Below are 17,693 nucleotides of genomic sequence, written 5' to 3'. Positions count from 1 at the left end.
ATCCATGTGCACTTAATTTCTTAGTGAAATTATGACTGATTTTCCTTCCTTTCAAAGGAGTCCAGCTCTTTGGAGAGGTTCAAGAACAAGCATTAAAGCCTTTTTGCCCCACCAGGGGATGAGACACCATACCAAGATCAAGATGGAGAGACTGTGGTCAGTACAGAAAAGTCCCTCAATCCCCAATTTAGCAGTCTAAAAGAAAAACTTGCCTGATACTTTTTGTAGGCAGTACAGAACCTGATCAACTGAACTAGGGATGTAAGCCTTCTAAAGAAGTTTTCAGTTTTGTTCTTCTCAGACCTATGGAACCTACCAGAAGGCTCACTTGTTTTCAGGATAATCGGGCTAAACTTTAAGTTTTATTAGTAATGTGTAGGAACTAAAATCTTTTAAATCATTCATCATCCAAAGCAAGGGAGTACATTGCTTCATTGCACACCTCAGGAGTGGAGAGGCTATAATTATGTACAGATGAGTGTTTTCCATTGTTTTCTTCGAGCAGTGCTAGCCGGACTAGAAGTGCTTGATACTGAGGTCTGACTTGGAATACATAACTCCTATCAAAGTTTGAGATCTATAAAATAAGATGACTCTCTCCCATGTGATGCTTGTATTACTGATTACTCAGAGTCATAGTGCAGGGGATTCACTTGCTGGTGTGACAGCCAGAATGCCTTTGTTTAATTTTGCTGAGTGTGGGGTCTGATGACAAAAAACAGACACTCGTGTTTGTTCCATAAATTAAACACTTGCTGAATTGATAGTTAGGGGATCTCTCATAGGTGGTCCGTTGTTCAGCTGTCAAAACTGAATTACTATAACCATAGATGTTAACTCTTCTGTTTTAGAAGTACCTCAAGGTTGGAAATGGGTACATGGTTGATAATCCAGAAACCAAGATGCACATTTAGTATGCTAGCCAGATGAGTAAATAGATTATTGCTTGTTTGAAGAAGAACATTTCTGAGTAACCATACTTAGAAAGGACAACTTTTTCAGTTTTTTAGTTAAACTGTGTGGGAAAAGCAGAACGCTCTAGGAGAGAGGTATTGCCTGCTATACATGGTAAAGAAGAATCTAACATTGATCAGGGATGATAGCCAGAAACTTTCCAGGGGTTTTGATGTGCTAAGATGATACACTTGATGTCTATTGAGAGAGAAATTGAACTGTGAATTTGTGGAAGGCCTTTCAACAAGATAGTACCTTCTTCTGATTTCCCAACCTCCCCCCCCCCCCCCCCCGGACTATTCAGAAAGCTGAGAAAAGAAGCTAGAGTGACTTTCAGAAGTCAGTGAAGGTCCTGATTCATAGATCAGTGGCAAAATAATATATTTTATGATTGTTAATGTTAAAACTTGCTAAGGTCTAAGCTGAATAACCCATCTTCTGGGCTGGTGGGTTTAAAAGGTTACTAGCTAAAGAAATTTTCTTTCTGGCATCTGAAGAGTTCTTTTAGAAATATGTTAGATTTATAGAAAATTTAAATATTTTTAATAGGAAAATGAACACTTGAAGAAATTTCAGGTGACTTGGGAATTGCACAATAAGCATCTATTTGAAAATCTGGTATTTTCTGAGCCACTTCTGCAGAACAGCTTGCCAACACTGGTGTCACAGCTAAGGTAAAGTGTCTTTCAATATATCTGTATACACACACATTAAGTAAAGAGAATAATAGATTACATAGTATCTGTAACAAAATAGTTAGATACTTTTGATAAGACTAATGGTAAAACTATTCATTCCTTTTTTTTTTTTAAAGGATTAGATTCTGATTTATTTTTTTTCACTAAGCAAACCACTGAAATACCTCTTCACATTCCTCACAAACTACTTTAAGATGAGGTGTGATGAAAACATCTGTTCAGTTGGTGCACTTGTATGTAAATTGGGTTTTTCTTTTAATTACTGCATGTTTGTTTAGAATCTTTAGCTGGTCTGCTACTGTAGGTACACTGAAAAACACAAACCTTACAAATGTAGAGCTCAATCCTGCAAAGGTTCACCCCTGAGGATGGTACATATTACCATGATTGGATCCAAGAGTGGCTTCACAGTATATCCCTGGTGGTAAGTGTTAGCAGAATTAGGCTCTCATAAGCAACCCTCAGATAATATCTTTAGCAGTGGCCTACATGCCACTATCCTAAACACACACCAAAAAACATAAAACAAATTAATGGTCATAATATATTATTAAACAAAAGCAATCAAATGGACAAAACCCTATTAAACACAGGTTTTTAAAACATTGCTGCTGCTCCTCTGAGTTTTGCTTTCATAGAGACCTTTAAAAATGAGTTACTTTCTTAGTCTGTGCACCTGTTGTTTGTATGTGAAATTGCTGGTGCACTATAGGAAATGCAGTAGCGCGTTTGAATAATAGTTTTGATAGATTTGTAAACGGATCATGTGTTTTGACCCAAATAAGTTAGGAATATTTGCGATCTGTCTTGGATCCCATACAATTGAAAGATTAAACTCTCTCTATTTAGTAACTGTTGCCCTACATTTGTCTTAAACAAATAAATTTGTTGTAAATGTGTAAATGCCAAGTATTTTATTTCAGAGTAGCAGCCGTGTTAGTCTGTATCTGCTGAAAGAAAAGGAGGACTTGTGGCACCTTAGAGACTAACAAATTTATTCGAGCATAAGCTTTCGTGAGCTACAGCCGATGAAGTGAGCTGTAGCTCACGAAAGCTTATGCTCAAAATAAATTTGTTAGTCTCTAAGGTGCCACAAGTCCTCCTTTTCTTTTTAAGTATTTTATTATAACTTCTGATTTTATACAGGTATAAATACTGCAGTATTGCCAACGGAAAATGTTAGATCATGAGTTGGCTTCAGAAATGGAAATTTTGAAAAAATGTGTTTTGAGAGTTTTATTTGCCTTTTGGTTTTTGAACCAGTGTAGGGTTCATTGGGGTTAAATTATCATGTTCTTCTCTATAGTCGTGAAGGCTAGAAACTTGCTATTTTGTATAAGAAGGGTAACGTTGTCCAGAGTTGTCATTACTTCAGGAGCGAGGGCATTAAGAAAAAAAATTAATTTTGTGAGTCTCATGATAAAATCATGAGAATTGGCAACACTGATTGCTGGTAGAATTTTAAGCACCATTGAGCATTCCATGTAGTTAACTTATATTCTTAATGCATTTTTATGTTTTCATGATTTTTGGTATGTAGAAAGTATTGTCCTAAAAAAGCTGTAGCTGAGGTTTCCATAAAAAATAAACAACTTGAGATCTTGGGTGAAATGGAGTTAGTGGCTTTTGTTTAACAGTGGGCAATAGTTGTCTGCATTCACTTTGTTCTTAGTTATTTTAGGTTCCATTGCTGCCAGATGGTGGTAGGCAGTATTGCATAGCAGTTAGAATAGAGAACTAGGTATGAAGTCCTGGCCCCATTAAAGTCAATGGCAAAACTCTGTGAACCTGATTGTGACCAGGATTTCATCTTATGAGATGAGATGCCTGGTTCTGACAATAACTTTTTGAGAAGCTCTCGGCAAGTCACTTAACCTCTTTGCCTTAGTTCACCAATTGGTAAAATGGGGATAATACTTGACTGAGTGGCATGGCTTGGTTTATATTTGGAGGAACTCAAAGACCTTTGTAATGAAATGCACGTTAGAAGTGTGTAACGTACTATAATCTCTACCTTACTTGGTTCTGAGACCAAGGTTCAGGATGCTGACTTGGTAGTTTGCGGATGCTTGCACTGATGTTTTATGGCAGACCTCAAAGAAACAAGCAGTATAAAACTGCTGATTCCACAGTAGTAGGGGATCAGGAAAGCCTCTGTCTTCCATTCCTGAAAATTCCTCTTTTGAGGGAGAAGTCTCTTTTAACCTACCAGTCTGAGAACAAATGCTGCCTCTAGTGGGTAGGATGTGAGTTTACTCATGAGGGAATTCTGTGCCAAAAAAAAAAAAATCTGCACACACTATTTTAAAATTCTCCAAAATTCTGCAAATTTTATTTGTCAATAAATAAATGCAGAGGCTCCAGCATGGCAGTGGGGAGCACAGGCCACTGACTGCACAGAGGTGGGAGATCACCCTGCAGGCCTCCCCCCTCTCTCCCTGGACATGGACTCAGCAGTGAAGCTGCACCTGATCCTGACACAGCGCAAGGGCCAGGCCAGCCCCAGAAACACCCGGGGCCTTGCCCCTTTATGCCAAGTACACTAGATGTAGGGAGGCAGGTTCAGCCCAGCAGGATCCAAGTGTGGAGCAACTTAATGTGGAGAGATCCAGATGTGGGGTAATTGCCCCACACAGAACCCAATCTGTGTTTGGGCAGCTTTGTGGGGGGATCTGGATGAACAGGGGCTCATGGGTGGTGTGGGGGAGAGGTTCTGGATGCAGAGACAATGGGACTATGCGGGGAGGTGGGGGTCCAGGTGAAGGTAGTTGGAGTTCTGCAGGGGGGTCTGGGTGTGGAGGGCTCAACTGGAGGGGGCAGTCCAGGTTCTGGCTTTGTGTGTTGCAGATCTGGGTGCTTGCTTGGTGGTGCTCAGTGGGATGGGGATCTGGGTTTGTGGGGGCTTGTCAGTGTGGTCCAGGTGGAGGGGGGTGAGTGGAGGAGGGTAGTTTGGGTGAAGGGGTGGGGTCCGGATGCAGAGGATGAGGCTTGTTAGGGTGTGGGTTCAGGGTTCTGGGTTTAGGGCGTGAGGTTTGGTGGGGTGATCTGGGTATGAGGCAGGTCTGGATGCACAGGGGTTGGGTGGACGAGGGAAGCAGCTACCTGTAGAGTTAACCCTCCCGTATGGCTGAGGAGCGAAGGGAGCAGTGGTGCAGAGCTTCTGTAGCCGGAGAGGTTTCTGGGGGTGAGTCTGACACAGCCCTGGCCGCTCCTTGTACAGGAGAAGCAAGTCCCATCCTCCCCAGCCCAGCTGGGACAAGCAAGGTAGGAGCCAGTGGCTGAGGCATCCCCAGCCCTGCCGCACCTTCCCCCAGTGATTTACCTCTCCACTAGCTGCTCCGGGCACCTGAGACAAAGCACGTGTGCCGCTGGGGAGCGGCAGCATGACTTCTTGTGGCTTCCCTTTGCTTCCCAGTCAGAAAGTCATTTTGCTGTGGGGAAGCAAAAAAGTCGCGGGGGACATGAATTCTATCATGTGCAGTGGCACAAAATTCCCCCAGGGGTACGAGTTACTGTGTGTAACCTAGTTATGCAATAGCTTGATTTCATGTCTGTTTCCCCAAATGGAGGCCCAACAGCCCTAGCTATTAAATAATTAGTGTCATCCTTAATCATTATGCTGATTAACGCTTCACCAGACCAGGGTTTGTCTTTGCTATCCAGCCCTTTGGTAGATGGTCATCTCTACTTAACACGTATGTGGTTCAGGAAGATAAGTATATCAAGCAATAAAGCTGGGTGAATAAGTATGGCTCAGTTGCGATGACCCTAGGTTTGCTTCTTTCTTACTCACAATTATTGCTTACACGGGTTACAGAACATAAAGAGTGAGCTGTTGTCAGACCTTTATGCTTAAAAATACAAATAAACACGTTTTGGGGAACTAGTGGCCAAATAGCTTCTGTGTCAGTTACTGTAGTTACATTAAACGCCTAAAGCCATTTTTTTGGATCCTAAAACTATTTTAAGATTTAGTTGGGGTTGGCCCTGCTTTGAGCAGGGGTTTGGACTAGAAGACCTCCTGAGGTGTCTTTCAACCATAACCTTCTGTGATTCTAAGTGGTGGTGTATATCAGAAAGGTTAGTGGACATCAGTGAATCATTTTGATTATTAGGTGGATGCCTCTGCTTCTATTTCATACTCTAATAATTGCTATTTAAACTTTTAGGCTTGGAACAACACATGATTCCTGTAGTGAAGATATGTATAGTACCTTGCTACAAAGGTATCATCAATTGGAACAGGAGATGTGTCAAGTGGCTGAAGCCTGGCTTGAATGCCAGAAAAAAATAGATGATTATGTAGATGAACAGGTAAGGACCGTGTAAGCTATTGCCTGCCTTGCAGTAAATGTAAAACATACAAAGTTATATATTGCATACATATTAATTCTTAGATGTACTCCAAAAATTATGACCTTTAGTCAAGGTGGTATAACAGGTGCTGATAAAAATGAATTATTACTTAGTCTGAATTCCTATAGCATGCACCGATGTATCGTGTATTTTAATTACTACTTTTGGATAAGAAACCATAGTCTTTAAGATGAGTTTTGTTAATTAAAAACTTAATCCCCATGTTTTATGTACATTGTCAATAAAGTTACTCATTTCTGCTTAGTTAACAACTACTACAATCCACTTTGGGATGTTGCAAGTAAGTCTGTTAGCAGTCTTTGTTAATGTCTTGCATAAAATCTTTGAGGATAGCTTCAAAGTATCTGAAGAACATTCTTGTTGCCAAACTCTGCCACCTGTATAGCCTGCATGCTCTAATCCTAGGTATACTAAAAGTGAAAAATCACCATAAAGAAATCACTTTTCTTTGTTAAAGAAAAGTAGGCACAGCAAATAATGAACATTTGCTATTGTTTATAAGAATCAGACAGAAGTAACGGCTGCTACTCTGAAACCTGTCTTCACAGTAGTTGTCTATCTGATTTTACCTTATTTGAATTTCCTTGTAATATTCATGTACTAACAATGAATACAAATGGTTAAAGGCTGTGTTGCATCTTTGCTTTACAAAGTATAATTATAGGCATCACAAGAGAAGCTCTTGAGGGGGAACAGTGAAACCCATTTTTGCATATGTAAATGACAGTGTCTCTTCTAAAATTTACAGTCTTTCTGGGGCTTGAGAGGTGTAGGTCTTTGCAGGCTCAATTTGTAAGCAGGAAATAAGCACATGTTATAGTAGCCATCATCTGATATAAAGTGTTGAGCATGTGTCTGAGTGCAGACTTTGACCAGTCTCCTGCTACAGAGAAAATGCTACAGAGTTACACTGTAGTTTTGGGAACTATCCAATAGGTTGTGTAATGGAAACAGGAAGCATTCTGGACTCCAGATTTTTTCGGGGGGGCGGGGGGGAGGACCACCAATAGATGAGCCTCCTAGGAAAGAGTGGATTTTTTTCTTCTTTAAAAGAGCAGTTTATAAACAAGCCATTGCCTGCTTCAAATGGTCCTGCCATTGGGAGCATGAGTGAATGATGAGAAGATCAGTACACTGACATCACAGTCAGAGAGAACTTTGCTAACACAAGAGGCTGAGACAACGAAACTGCTGAATTGCCACCAATTATTTAGCTGTATAAAAGGAGCAAGAACCAAAAGAGAACTCCAGTAAGTGAAAACAAGCCCTTTCTTAGGGTAAAATGAGCTCTTTTTAAAATAAAAAGCTGTGATTGGGCAGAAGCTATTCTATGCTTTTATAGTTTTTGAATATATGGCGTGTTCAGAGTCCATATGTAAGGAATATCTGAGGGGAGAGGCATCACTGAGATGGTCTCTGGGAGGCAAGGCAGAAGAAATTTTGTCAATAAGGCCATTGCTCCTGTTGAAGATGCACAGAGCGCAAAAAAAAAATTTTTTTAAATCAAGAAATCTTACAAAAATTTTTCTATGCTGCAACTAGACTTTGCACCGTTGTCATCTTGGATACGTTGGTGAGAATGGTCAGAAATAGAGTTAAAGGTTTGAAACAGTCTCCCTGTAGCATGTGTACAACTTTTTTAAAATAACACTAGGAAAAATAAGAAATGTGCGTTGCCGTTGAGAAATTTAAACTGAACCAAAGTATCTAAAATCCACACTGGAGAGACAAATGCTACCTACTGTTAAGGCCTCATAGAATTTGTAGGCATGAGAAAAGCTCGGCAAACTCTTTATACAACATCTTCCAATATCTTTGTGAACAAAAACCTCTTGACAGATGTACTCAGGGTATTATACAAGCAAAGTACAATACAGGTAAAGAGTCACTAGTTAAATAATGTGAAATCAAAATAGTTTAAAAAAACCAAACAGATCTCATGTAAATAAAAGAATGTAGGGGAAACAGTGATTAAAGTAGGAGACAATTTAATTAAAAAAAAAAAAGTGGGGTGGCAGATGCAGAGAACAAGTTCCTGACACCCTAGGCGTCACTACAGCAAAAATATCCATCACCTTCTGACTTAAAGTGCAGCATTGGAAAAGTGGGCCTGTCAAAGCAGTTACTCCTTAGGAAAATGCTAACATAGACCATCTCAAATATGTCCAGGTTTCTTCCCACAAATGGATTTTAAGATGATCCTGTTGACTTCTAAAGTTAATCTGTTATGCTATCAGCAGCTAGTATAAAGAATATTTAAAAGTCCTAAAAAGGAATTACAGCCTGTGATCCACATTTATTTAATGAAGTAACATTATTCTGGAAGCGGAGCTTCTTTTTCTTTAATGATTAAATTCTCACAGAAACACTAAAAATCAGGCTATTATGGTATGAATAATTTGCATAATGAAGCCACTGAAGTATTCAAAGGCTAATGACTCTGAAGTAGCCTTTATGCCATTGCTTCAATAACATGAATATGAGAATGTCTGGTAGTACTAGTGCTAATGTGCATTTGTCATACTTTGCAGTCTTTATACATTTGAAAGATCATATTAGTTTGTGAGAGTTCCCATACTTAAAGGCCTAGATTTTGTCTTTAAGACCACAGCCCTTGTGTAGAGAGGAGTACGGAATCTAATCATGCCAGGAATAACACTGGAGAAATTATACCTGCCTGAGGCACAATCACACTGAGGCTTCTGCTTGCATATGAGGTCGTGTTGGTCTGCTCAATTCTGTATGCCAGCCCTGCTCCACAGGCTGGTGCAAAGTGAAGGGGACAGAATAATGACCGCACTCCCTTCCCACCCGTCTTCACTAGCTTGCTCCCATGGAGAGGAAAAATATAGCAATTGTTGTGAGATGCACGGGTGAGTAGGGAAGGCTTCTTGCTTGTCCCTCCACTCCTGTGTGCCTAAGTGAGGGCATCACTGTTTTGGGAAAAACTGAGAATACGGTATAAGTGAAATTACCTCTCAAATTAGTAGAGATTAAATGCATCCACTATGGTGGTGTGGTTGCTGTGTAGATCAACCATTCACATTTGTACAGTGCTTTACACCCACATTTGTACAGTGCTTTACAAGGTAGGTGAATAAATATTTTTTTAGGTGCCTAGATTTAGCAGTGATAGGCGCTACTTGAAGGGATGGATAAGTAGGTAGAATAACTGATACAGAAATTAAGTGACTGCCCATGTCCTCAAAACAGTCAGTAGCAGAGCCAGGAATAGCTCTTGAGCATTCTGTATTGCCATAAATCAGGAACATTTTAATCCCTCTGAGAAGTGGTACAAAGGAGGGTCCATAAGTGTTCATGCTTACTATTACTTTTAACCATTTAAAAACATTACGTGACTTACAGTATTGCTTTTAGTGTAAATTAACATAATTCCCTTGCTGTGAAGGGAATTCAAAATTGAATAGTAGTAATCCAAATTACATTTGATTTTTCTGATTCAGCATTAGAGAGCAAAATCATGCCAAGTAACATTCAAATTCAAGTCTTGAGGTGTAGTGGGTATAGTTCAACATAGTATTTCCAGAGTGAAACAATATTCCTATTGTAAGTGGTAATCTTTTAAACTCATGTTCATGTTTGAATTCTATGTTCATTCCTTGAAATATGAATTTAAGGTAGTACTACAAACTGAGGGTTACAACATGAGCTAATCCTAGTAAGTTCTGGCTCATTTGCTGCAAATTTTGTTCCATAAATATATAACCTCTGAAAGGTTTTGAATTTCTAGTACTTATATGCTAAATAACTAGGTAAGTGTTGAAAGAAACCTGGATAGGTGCTTTCCCTTACCTGTTGAACCAGTTCTTTCAAAATGATTTGGGAAACAGATGGAGAAACTCCATTTTTGTACTTCAATGTTAAAAAAAAATTTACTGAATGTAGTATTGTATGCGCGCTGGTCTCAGGATACTACAGAGAAGGTGTGTGAAGTATTAGTCAGATAAAAGAGAACTTCTGTTGCTGAGAGACAAGCTTTCAAGTGTACAGAGAGCTCTTCTTCAGGTCTGGGCACTCTCTCACCAACAGAAGGTGGTCCAGTAAAAGATGATATCTCACCCACCTTGTGTCTCAAAAATTTACAGATTTTTCTTTTTTTGTTTTATGTTTGTAGCATTGTTTGTTAACTCTAAAAAGTGTACTCTTCAAAGACAAAATGTAATCTGATTTTAATAGTGCTTTTCCAGTAACGTGCCCCATGGTGCTCTATAATTAAAAAGAAGTATCTTGCTGAGTTAGCTAAACCATAGGCAAGAAATACATTTTAACCTCAATCTTAAACACTAACAATCTAGACCATTACATTTGAATGGTTATAATTTTAAACTTGATCTTTTCTTTTTATATAATCTTACAAAAAAGAACAGTCCAGCTTCAGTAACCAATGTTCTTCTATGATTGAACGAAGAGCTCTAGGTCTGTGGAACACCACAAGACTTGCTCTTGACCTTGAGCGTGTATCTGAGACTTGCCATAAGTCCTGTATTGCGAGATCTTCACATTGATCAGGAGATGAGATATTGGGTATCTGATGCAGAACACTTTAAATTTTATCAACACTTTGTATATAGTATACAGTTGAACTTAATGTCAGTGTAAAGACTTAACTGTGGTGGGGAGGGTACAAGGGGGGGAAGATTGCCAAATGATTTTACATTTGCTTTAGAGTTTAAATACAGTGGCCTTGCTAATGAAATAAGAACAGCACTTGGATAAGATAAATTCTGTCTTTTTAATATAACTTGAATAACTTAACTTTGTTTTTAATTACACAAAATTCTTGTGAGTTTTTTCTGAAATAAACATGGACAGGATAAATAAAATAAAATGTGACGGTGGCATAACAAATACAGTGTAGTGTTTTCATGTTTAAACCAATGAATCTCCCTGTATTCTATTTTAGATGGCAATGAAAACAAAACAGCGCATGCTAAAAGAAGACTGGGAATTTTTTAAACAGAGGCGTTTTATTGAAGAGCAGGTAGGATTATGGTGTTTTAGCAATTTATATTAGGTAGTTTGAATATTTTCTGTATGCTATGAGAGACAGACACTTGCAGCTGAAAGAGTAATCTGTATATTATACTAACCATATGTGTTCTAATTCTTCAACCCTATGCTTAGAGCACACTTGGATAAATGGGAGTTAAGCACAGATCAGCTACAGAATTGGGCCCCCATGTTTTTTCTAAACTTTAAGGGTAATTGAGTTTGTTCCTACATGTTAGTCCCTTTGTGTATATCCATAAAAGGCGTGTAACTGCTGAAGTGAGAGAACTGTGTTGTGATCTAATAAAAATAATATACAAAACTCCAGTTATAACTGGATTAGAGAGATTGACTTAGCCTTGTGATTTCTTTAATATGGAAATACATTGTCTTTGAGCTAATGTATTTTGAATGCCAGGTGTTTACTGCTTCTAACTTTAAACTTTTGTAGGTATAAATGTTTTTGACTTTGGGTATTGTGATAGATGATCAAAAGGATACTTTTATCAAGTTATTACTTGCATTATAATTGTCTTTTTAAGTTGAGCATTATAAAAGGAAAGGATATTTTTTTGCCATTAGTTATGCTATAAACTGGTTAAAATTTTAGTGAACATATACTTGCAATACTAAACCACTGCCTTACAATTTACTTTAGTTAAATAACAAGAAAGCACTAGCTGGTGAGAACAACTTCACAGACACAATGAGGCATATGTTGTCGTCACGTTTGAGCATGCCTGACTGTCCCAACTGTAATTATAGAAGAAGGTGAGCTGATGTTTTTAATGAGTTCATAATAAAACATTAATCTCTTGGGTTAGAGAAAAGAGGATATCAAATATTGTAACTGGCACAGTGCATTTAATAAAATTGAATGCAACTTCAAACGATACCTTTTTAGAAATCTGTGACACTGATAAGTTTTATTACTATCTTAATTCTTGAGCAGATGTACTTGTGATGACTGCAGCCTTTCACACATTTTAACATGTGGCATCATGGATTCACCAATAACAGATGACATCCATATTAACCAGTTACCACTACAAATTGATTCTGCTCCGGATTATCTGTCTGAGATCCGCCCACCTAGTATGTCTTCAGCAAGCTCAGAATCAGGTTCCAGTTCTCCTATCACAATTCAGCAGCACCCAAGACTCATCCTTACAGATAATGGCTCTGCACCAACTTTGTGAGTGCTGTTTTTATTGCAAATTTTGGAATCCTAATGAAATTGAGAGAACTATGGAAGACAAGTTACGGAAAGTTTGATAGTCATTTAAAGTGAAACTGTCATTGTTTAAAGATTTAACACTTATATTTGCAGTAGTACTTAGCCACATTGGGGAACTTACTCCGAGAGGTATCAACTGCCTGAATTCATTACAATGAAGTGGTAATTCTTGAATATATGTCTTAATTTTATGCCTCCAAATGGCTGTACATTCAGGAGTTCAGGGAGACATCCACCACAGAACCCTGCATACACGTTTAGCCACTGGCAGTGGTAAGGATAAACTTTCTGGATGGTGACCTGCTAGCTAGATGACTTCCTGTTGTTCCACACATTTTTTTCACATCATCTGAGATCTTGCTTTAGACATCTACCCTAAGTGAAATCAGGGTGGATTGATTTGAATCACTGATTTTGATCATCATGTAAATCAGCAAGCAGGAAATCTTGGTTTAAATCATTGTTTTAAATCTTGTTTTGCATTTGTACTTTTTAGGTATTTTTCCAAAGAAAATTTGAATGAGTGGTTGGTAACCATTAAAACGCGTTGGTTTGCCTTTATGCTGTATATCTTGCTGCTTTTGCATACCAAAAGGTTATGCTGTGTCTATACACATTACTTTCATTGAGATTCTTAATTTTATATGAGGATGTGAGGGAGATTCCCAAACCTGAGCCAGTCTTTTTAGGTGACAAATCTGAGGAACTGTCCCAGATTGAGATGTCATTAGAGGAGGTTTTGGAACGAATTGATGAACTAAACAGTAATAAGTCACTAATGTGACGCCAATTTCTAAAAAGGGCTCCAGAGGTGACCCTGGCAATTACAGGCCAGTAAACCTGACTTCAGTGCTGGGTAAACTGGTTGAAACTATAGTAAAGAACAAAATTGTTAGACACATAGATGAACATAATTTGTTGGGGGAAGAGTCAACATGGTTTTTGTAAAGGGAAATCATGCTTCACCAATCTACTAGAATTCTTTGAGGGTCAACAAGCATGTGGACGAGGGATCTAGTGGATATACTGTATTTAGATTTTCAGAAAGCCTTTGACAAGGTTCTTCACCAAAGGCTCTGAAGCAAAGTAAGCAGTCATGGGATAAGAGGGAAGGTTCTCTCATGGATTGGTAACTGGTTAAAAGATAGGAAACAAAGGGTAGGAAAAAAATACAGTTTTCAGAACGGAGAGAGGTAAATAGTGGTGTCCCCCAGGGGTCTGTACTGAGTCCAGTCCTATTCAACATATTCATAAATGATTTGGAAAAAGAAGTAAACCGTGAGGTTGCAAATTTTGCCGATGATACAAAACTATTCAAGATAGTTAAGTCCCAGGCAGACTGCCAAGAGCTACAAAAAGTTCTCTCAAAACTGGGTGACTGGGCAACAAAATGGCAGGTGAAATTTCATGTTGATCAATGCAAAGTAATGTACATTGGAAAACATAGTCCCAACTATACGTATAAAATGATGGGGTCTAAATTAGCTGTGACCACTCAAGAAAGAGATCTTGGAGTCACTGTGGATTGTTCTCTGAAAACATCCACTCAGTGTGCAGCGGCAGTCAAAAAAGCGAACAGAATGTTGGGAAACATTAGGAAAGGGATAGCTAATAAGAAAATATCATCATATTGCTTCTATATAAATCCATGGCACACCACATCCTGAATACTGCTTGCAGATGTGGTCATCCCATCTCAAAAAAGATGTATTGGTATTGGAAAAGGTTCAGAAACGGGCAACAGAAATGATTAGGGGTATGGAATGGCTGCCATATGAGTAGAGATTAATAAGACTTGGACTTTTCATCTTAGAAAAGACACGACTAAGGGGGGATATGATTGAGGTCTATAAAACCATGAGAAAAGGAAGTATTTTTTCACACAGCGCAGTCAACCTGTGGAACTCCTTGCCAGAGAATGTTGTGAAGGCCAAGACTATAACAGGGTTCAAAAAAGAACTAGGTAAATTCATGGAGGATAGGTCCATCAATGGCTATTAGCCAGGTTGGGCAGGGATGGTGTTTGCCAGAAGCTGGGAATGGGCAACAGGGGATGGATCATTTGATGATTTTCTGTTCTGTTGATTCCCTCTGGGGCACCTGGCATTGGCCACCTGTTGGAAGACAGGATACTGGGCTAGATGGATCTTTGGTCTGACCCAGTATGGCCATTCTTATGTTCTGTATGTTATGTTAAAAATGGTGAGTAATGTATTATTTATGAGATAAAATATTTACTTGTGATTTGTGCCAAGGTTGAGTGGGAATTCAGATGTAATAAAAAATGTACAAAAGCAGCATTTAAAGGTTGGTTTTTAATTAATCTACCTTAAAATCTGTGTGATATATAAGAAAACTTATAAAAACAGGTTTTGAGTTTTAAAACTAACTGATTATTAAACAAAGGGAGTATTATCTGTAGTTAGTGAATTAAACCGATTGTTCCTGGTCACCATGTCCTTCAAGATTTTAGAAGTAGCAGACCTCGTCCTCCTACATCTACTTTTTGTTCCTAGGTTGGAAGAGGAAAACAAGCTTTCCTGCTTTTTTCAACTCTCAGTTGACTTGTTAACTTTGATCTAGTCATTGAACTGAATTAGTTAAATAAACTGAAATGAAGAAAATATTCTCTTTGCACCTACAGAAGAAGCTAGTGCTCTCAAAAGGTGGCTTAGCATTTCAACAATGTCTGGTTCCAGGTGCTTCACCAGTTCAGTGATTTGACTTCCTTTAAAACTTTGGCAGGAAACATGTATTGCGTAGTGTTTTGGGTGTGGGTTATTTTTTTTGTTTTTGTTTTTTACTTATTCTAATCTATTAAAATGATTTAGATTAAGACCTTAACATAAACTATCATAAATTCAAATTTAACTTTAAATATAAAAATCTGATTTAAACTAGAAAAATCTGATTTTTAAAGTTTTCTTTTAAAATTGGTTTTAATCCTCTGTGAATGAAATATTGTTACACGTGCACCACATGTCTAAGGAATACAACCTTACCTGTCACGTACTAACCAGAGATGACTCAGACAATCATAACTGGTGTTTTTCTGGTTTGCCTTACAAAGAATCATAGAATCCTAGAATATCAGAGTTGGAAGGGACCTCTGGAGGTCATCTAGTCCAACCCCCTGCCAAGAGCAGAACCAATCCCAATTAAATCATCCCACCCAGGGCTTTGTCAAGCCTGACCTTAAAAGCTTCTAAGGAAGGGGATTCCACCACCTCTCTAGGTAACGCATTCCAGTGTTTCACCACCCTCCTAGTGAAAAAGTTTTTTTCCTAATATCCAACCTAAATCTCCCCCACTGCAACTTGAGACCATTATTCCTTGTCCTGTCATCTGCTGTCACTGAGAATAATCTAGATCCATCCTCTTTGGATCCACCTTTCAGGTAGTTAAAAGCAGCTATCAAATCCCCCCTCATTCTTCTCTTCCATAGACTAAACAATCCCAGTTCCCTCAGCCTCTCCTCATAAGTAATGTGTTCCAGACCCCTAATCATTTTTGTTGCCCTTCACTGGATTCTCTCCAATTTTTCCACATCCTTCTTGTAGTGTGGGGCCCAAAACTGGACACAGTACTCCAGATGAGGCCTCACCAATGTCGAATAGAGGGGAACGATCACGTCCCTCATTCTGCTGGCAATGCCCCTAGTTATACACCCCAAAATGCCATTGGCCTTCTTGGCAACAAGGGCACACTGTTGACTCATATCCAGCTTCTCATCCAGTGTAATCCCTAGGTCCTTCTCTGCAGAACTGCTGCCTAGCCACTCGGTCCCTAGTCTGTAACGGTGCATTGGATTCTTCCGTCCTAAGTGCAGGACTCTGCCCTTGTCCTTGTTGAACCTCATCAGATTTCTTTTGGCCCAATCCTCTAATTTGTCTAGGGCCCTTTGTATCCTATCCCTACCCTCCAGCGTATCTACCACTCCTCCCAGTTCAGTGTCATCCACAAACTTGCTGAGGGTGCAATCCACACCATCCTCCAGATCATTAATGAAGATATTGAACAAAACCGGCCCCAGGACCGACCCTTGGGGCACTCCGCTAGATACCGGCTGCCAACTAGACATGGAGCCATTGATCACTACCCGTTGAGCCCGACAATCTAGCCAACTTTCTACCCACCTTGTAGTGCATCCATCCAGCCCATACTTCTTTAACTTGCTGGCAAGAATACTGTGAGAGATCATGTCAAAAGTTTTGCTAAAGTCAAGGAATAACACGTCCACTGCTTTCCCTTCATCCACAGAACCAGTTATCTCATCATAGAAGGCAATTAGATTAGTCAAGCATGACTTTCCCTTGGTGAATCCATGCTGACTGTTCCTGATCACTTTCCTCTCCTCTAAGTGCTTCAGAATTGATTCCTTGAGGACATGCTCCATGATTTTTCCGGGGACTGAGGGGAGGCTGACTGGCCTATAGTTCTCAGGATCTTCCTTCTTCCCTTTTTTTAAAGATGGGCACTACATTAGCCTTTTTCCAGTCGTCCAGGACCTCCCCCGATCGCCATGAGTTTTCAAAGATAATGGCCAATGGCTCTGCAATCACATCTGCCAATTCCTTTAGCACTCTCCGATGTAATGCATCCAGCCCCATGGATTTGTGCACGTCCAGTTTTTCTAAATAGTCCCGAACCACTTCTTCCTTCACAGAGGGCTGGCCACCTCCTCCCCATGCTGTGCTGCCCAGCGCAGCAGTCTGGGAGCTGACCTTGTTCGTGAAGACAAAGGCAAAAAAAGCATTGAGTACATTAGCTTTTTCCACATCCTCTGTCACTAGGTTGCCTCCCTCATTCAGTAAGGGGCCCACACTTTCCTTGACTTTCTTCTTGTTGCCAACATACCTGAAGAAACCCTTCTTGTTACTCTTAACATCTCTTGCTAGCTGCAACTCCAGGTGTGATTTTAGCCTTCCTGATTTCACTCCTGCATGCCCGAGCAATATTTTTATAGTCTTCCCTGGTCATTTGTCCGATCTTCCACTTCTTGTAAGTCTCTTTTTTGTGTTTAAGATCAGCAAGGATTTCACTGTTAAGCCAAGCTGGTCGCCTGCCATATTTACTATTCTTTCTACACGTCGGGATGGTTTGTCCCTGTAACCTCAATAAGGATTCTTTAAAATACAGCCAGCTCTCCTGGACTCCTTTCCCCCTCATGTTATTCTCCCAGGGGATCCTGCCCATCAGTTCCCGGAGGGAGTCAAAGTCTGCTTTTCTGAAGTCCAGGTCCGTATTCTGCTGCTCTCCTTTCTTCCCAGTGTCAGGATCCTGAACTCGACCATCTCATGGTCACTGCCTCCCAGGTTCCCATCCACTTTTGCTTCCCCTAGTAATTCTTCTTGTGAGCAGCAGGTCAAGAAGAGCTCTGCCCCAGTTGGTTCCTCCAGCACTTGCACCAGGAAATT

At 39.6% G+C, this 17,693-nt stretch overlaps 1 protein-coding gene across 5 annotated transcripts in view; it reads left to right on the top strand.

The window, feature by feature from the left end:
- The window catches only part of FAM193A (family with sequence similarity 193 member A), a 103,762-nt gene that overhangs the window by 54,028 nt on the left and 32,041 nt on the right, over positions 1–17,693 (top strand). For all 5 annotated transcript variants that reach the window (XR_012158742.2, XM_073342713.2, XM_078852594.1 and 2 more), the window contains 5 exons: positions 1,504–1,628; positions 5,822–5,966; positions 10,954–11,031; positions 11,698–11,810; positions 11,992–12,234. Coding sequence is in view for 4 of the 5 variants with exons in the window: in XM_073342713.2 (XP_073198814.1) it covers positions 1,504–1,628; positions 5,822–5,966; positions 10,954–11,031; positions 11,698–11,810; positions 11,992–12,234 (704 nt within the window). In the remaining variant the exon portion in view is untranslated. The remainder of the gene's footprint in view (positions 1–1,503; positions 1,629–5,821; positions 5,967–10,953; positions 11,032–11,697; positions 11,811–11,991; positions 12,235–17,693) is intronic.

Source organism: Lepidochelys kempii, chromosome 4 (genome assembly GCF_965140285.1).
Source record: "Lepidochelys kempii isolate rLepKem1 chromosome 4, rLepKem1.hap1, whole genome shotgun sequence".
Classification (NCBI taxonomy): domain Eukaryota; kingdom Metazoa; phylum Chordata; order Testudines; family Cheloniidae; genus Lepidochelys; species Lepidochelys kempii.
Note: the sequence above shows the minus strand (reverse complement) of the source record. Positions and strands in the feature narration are given on the sequence as shown.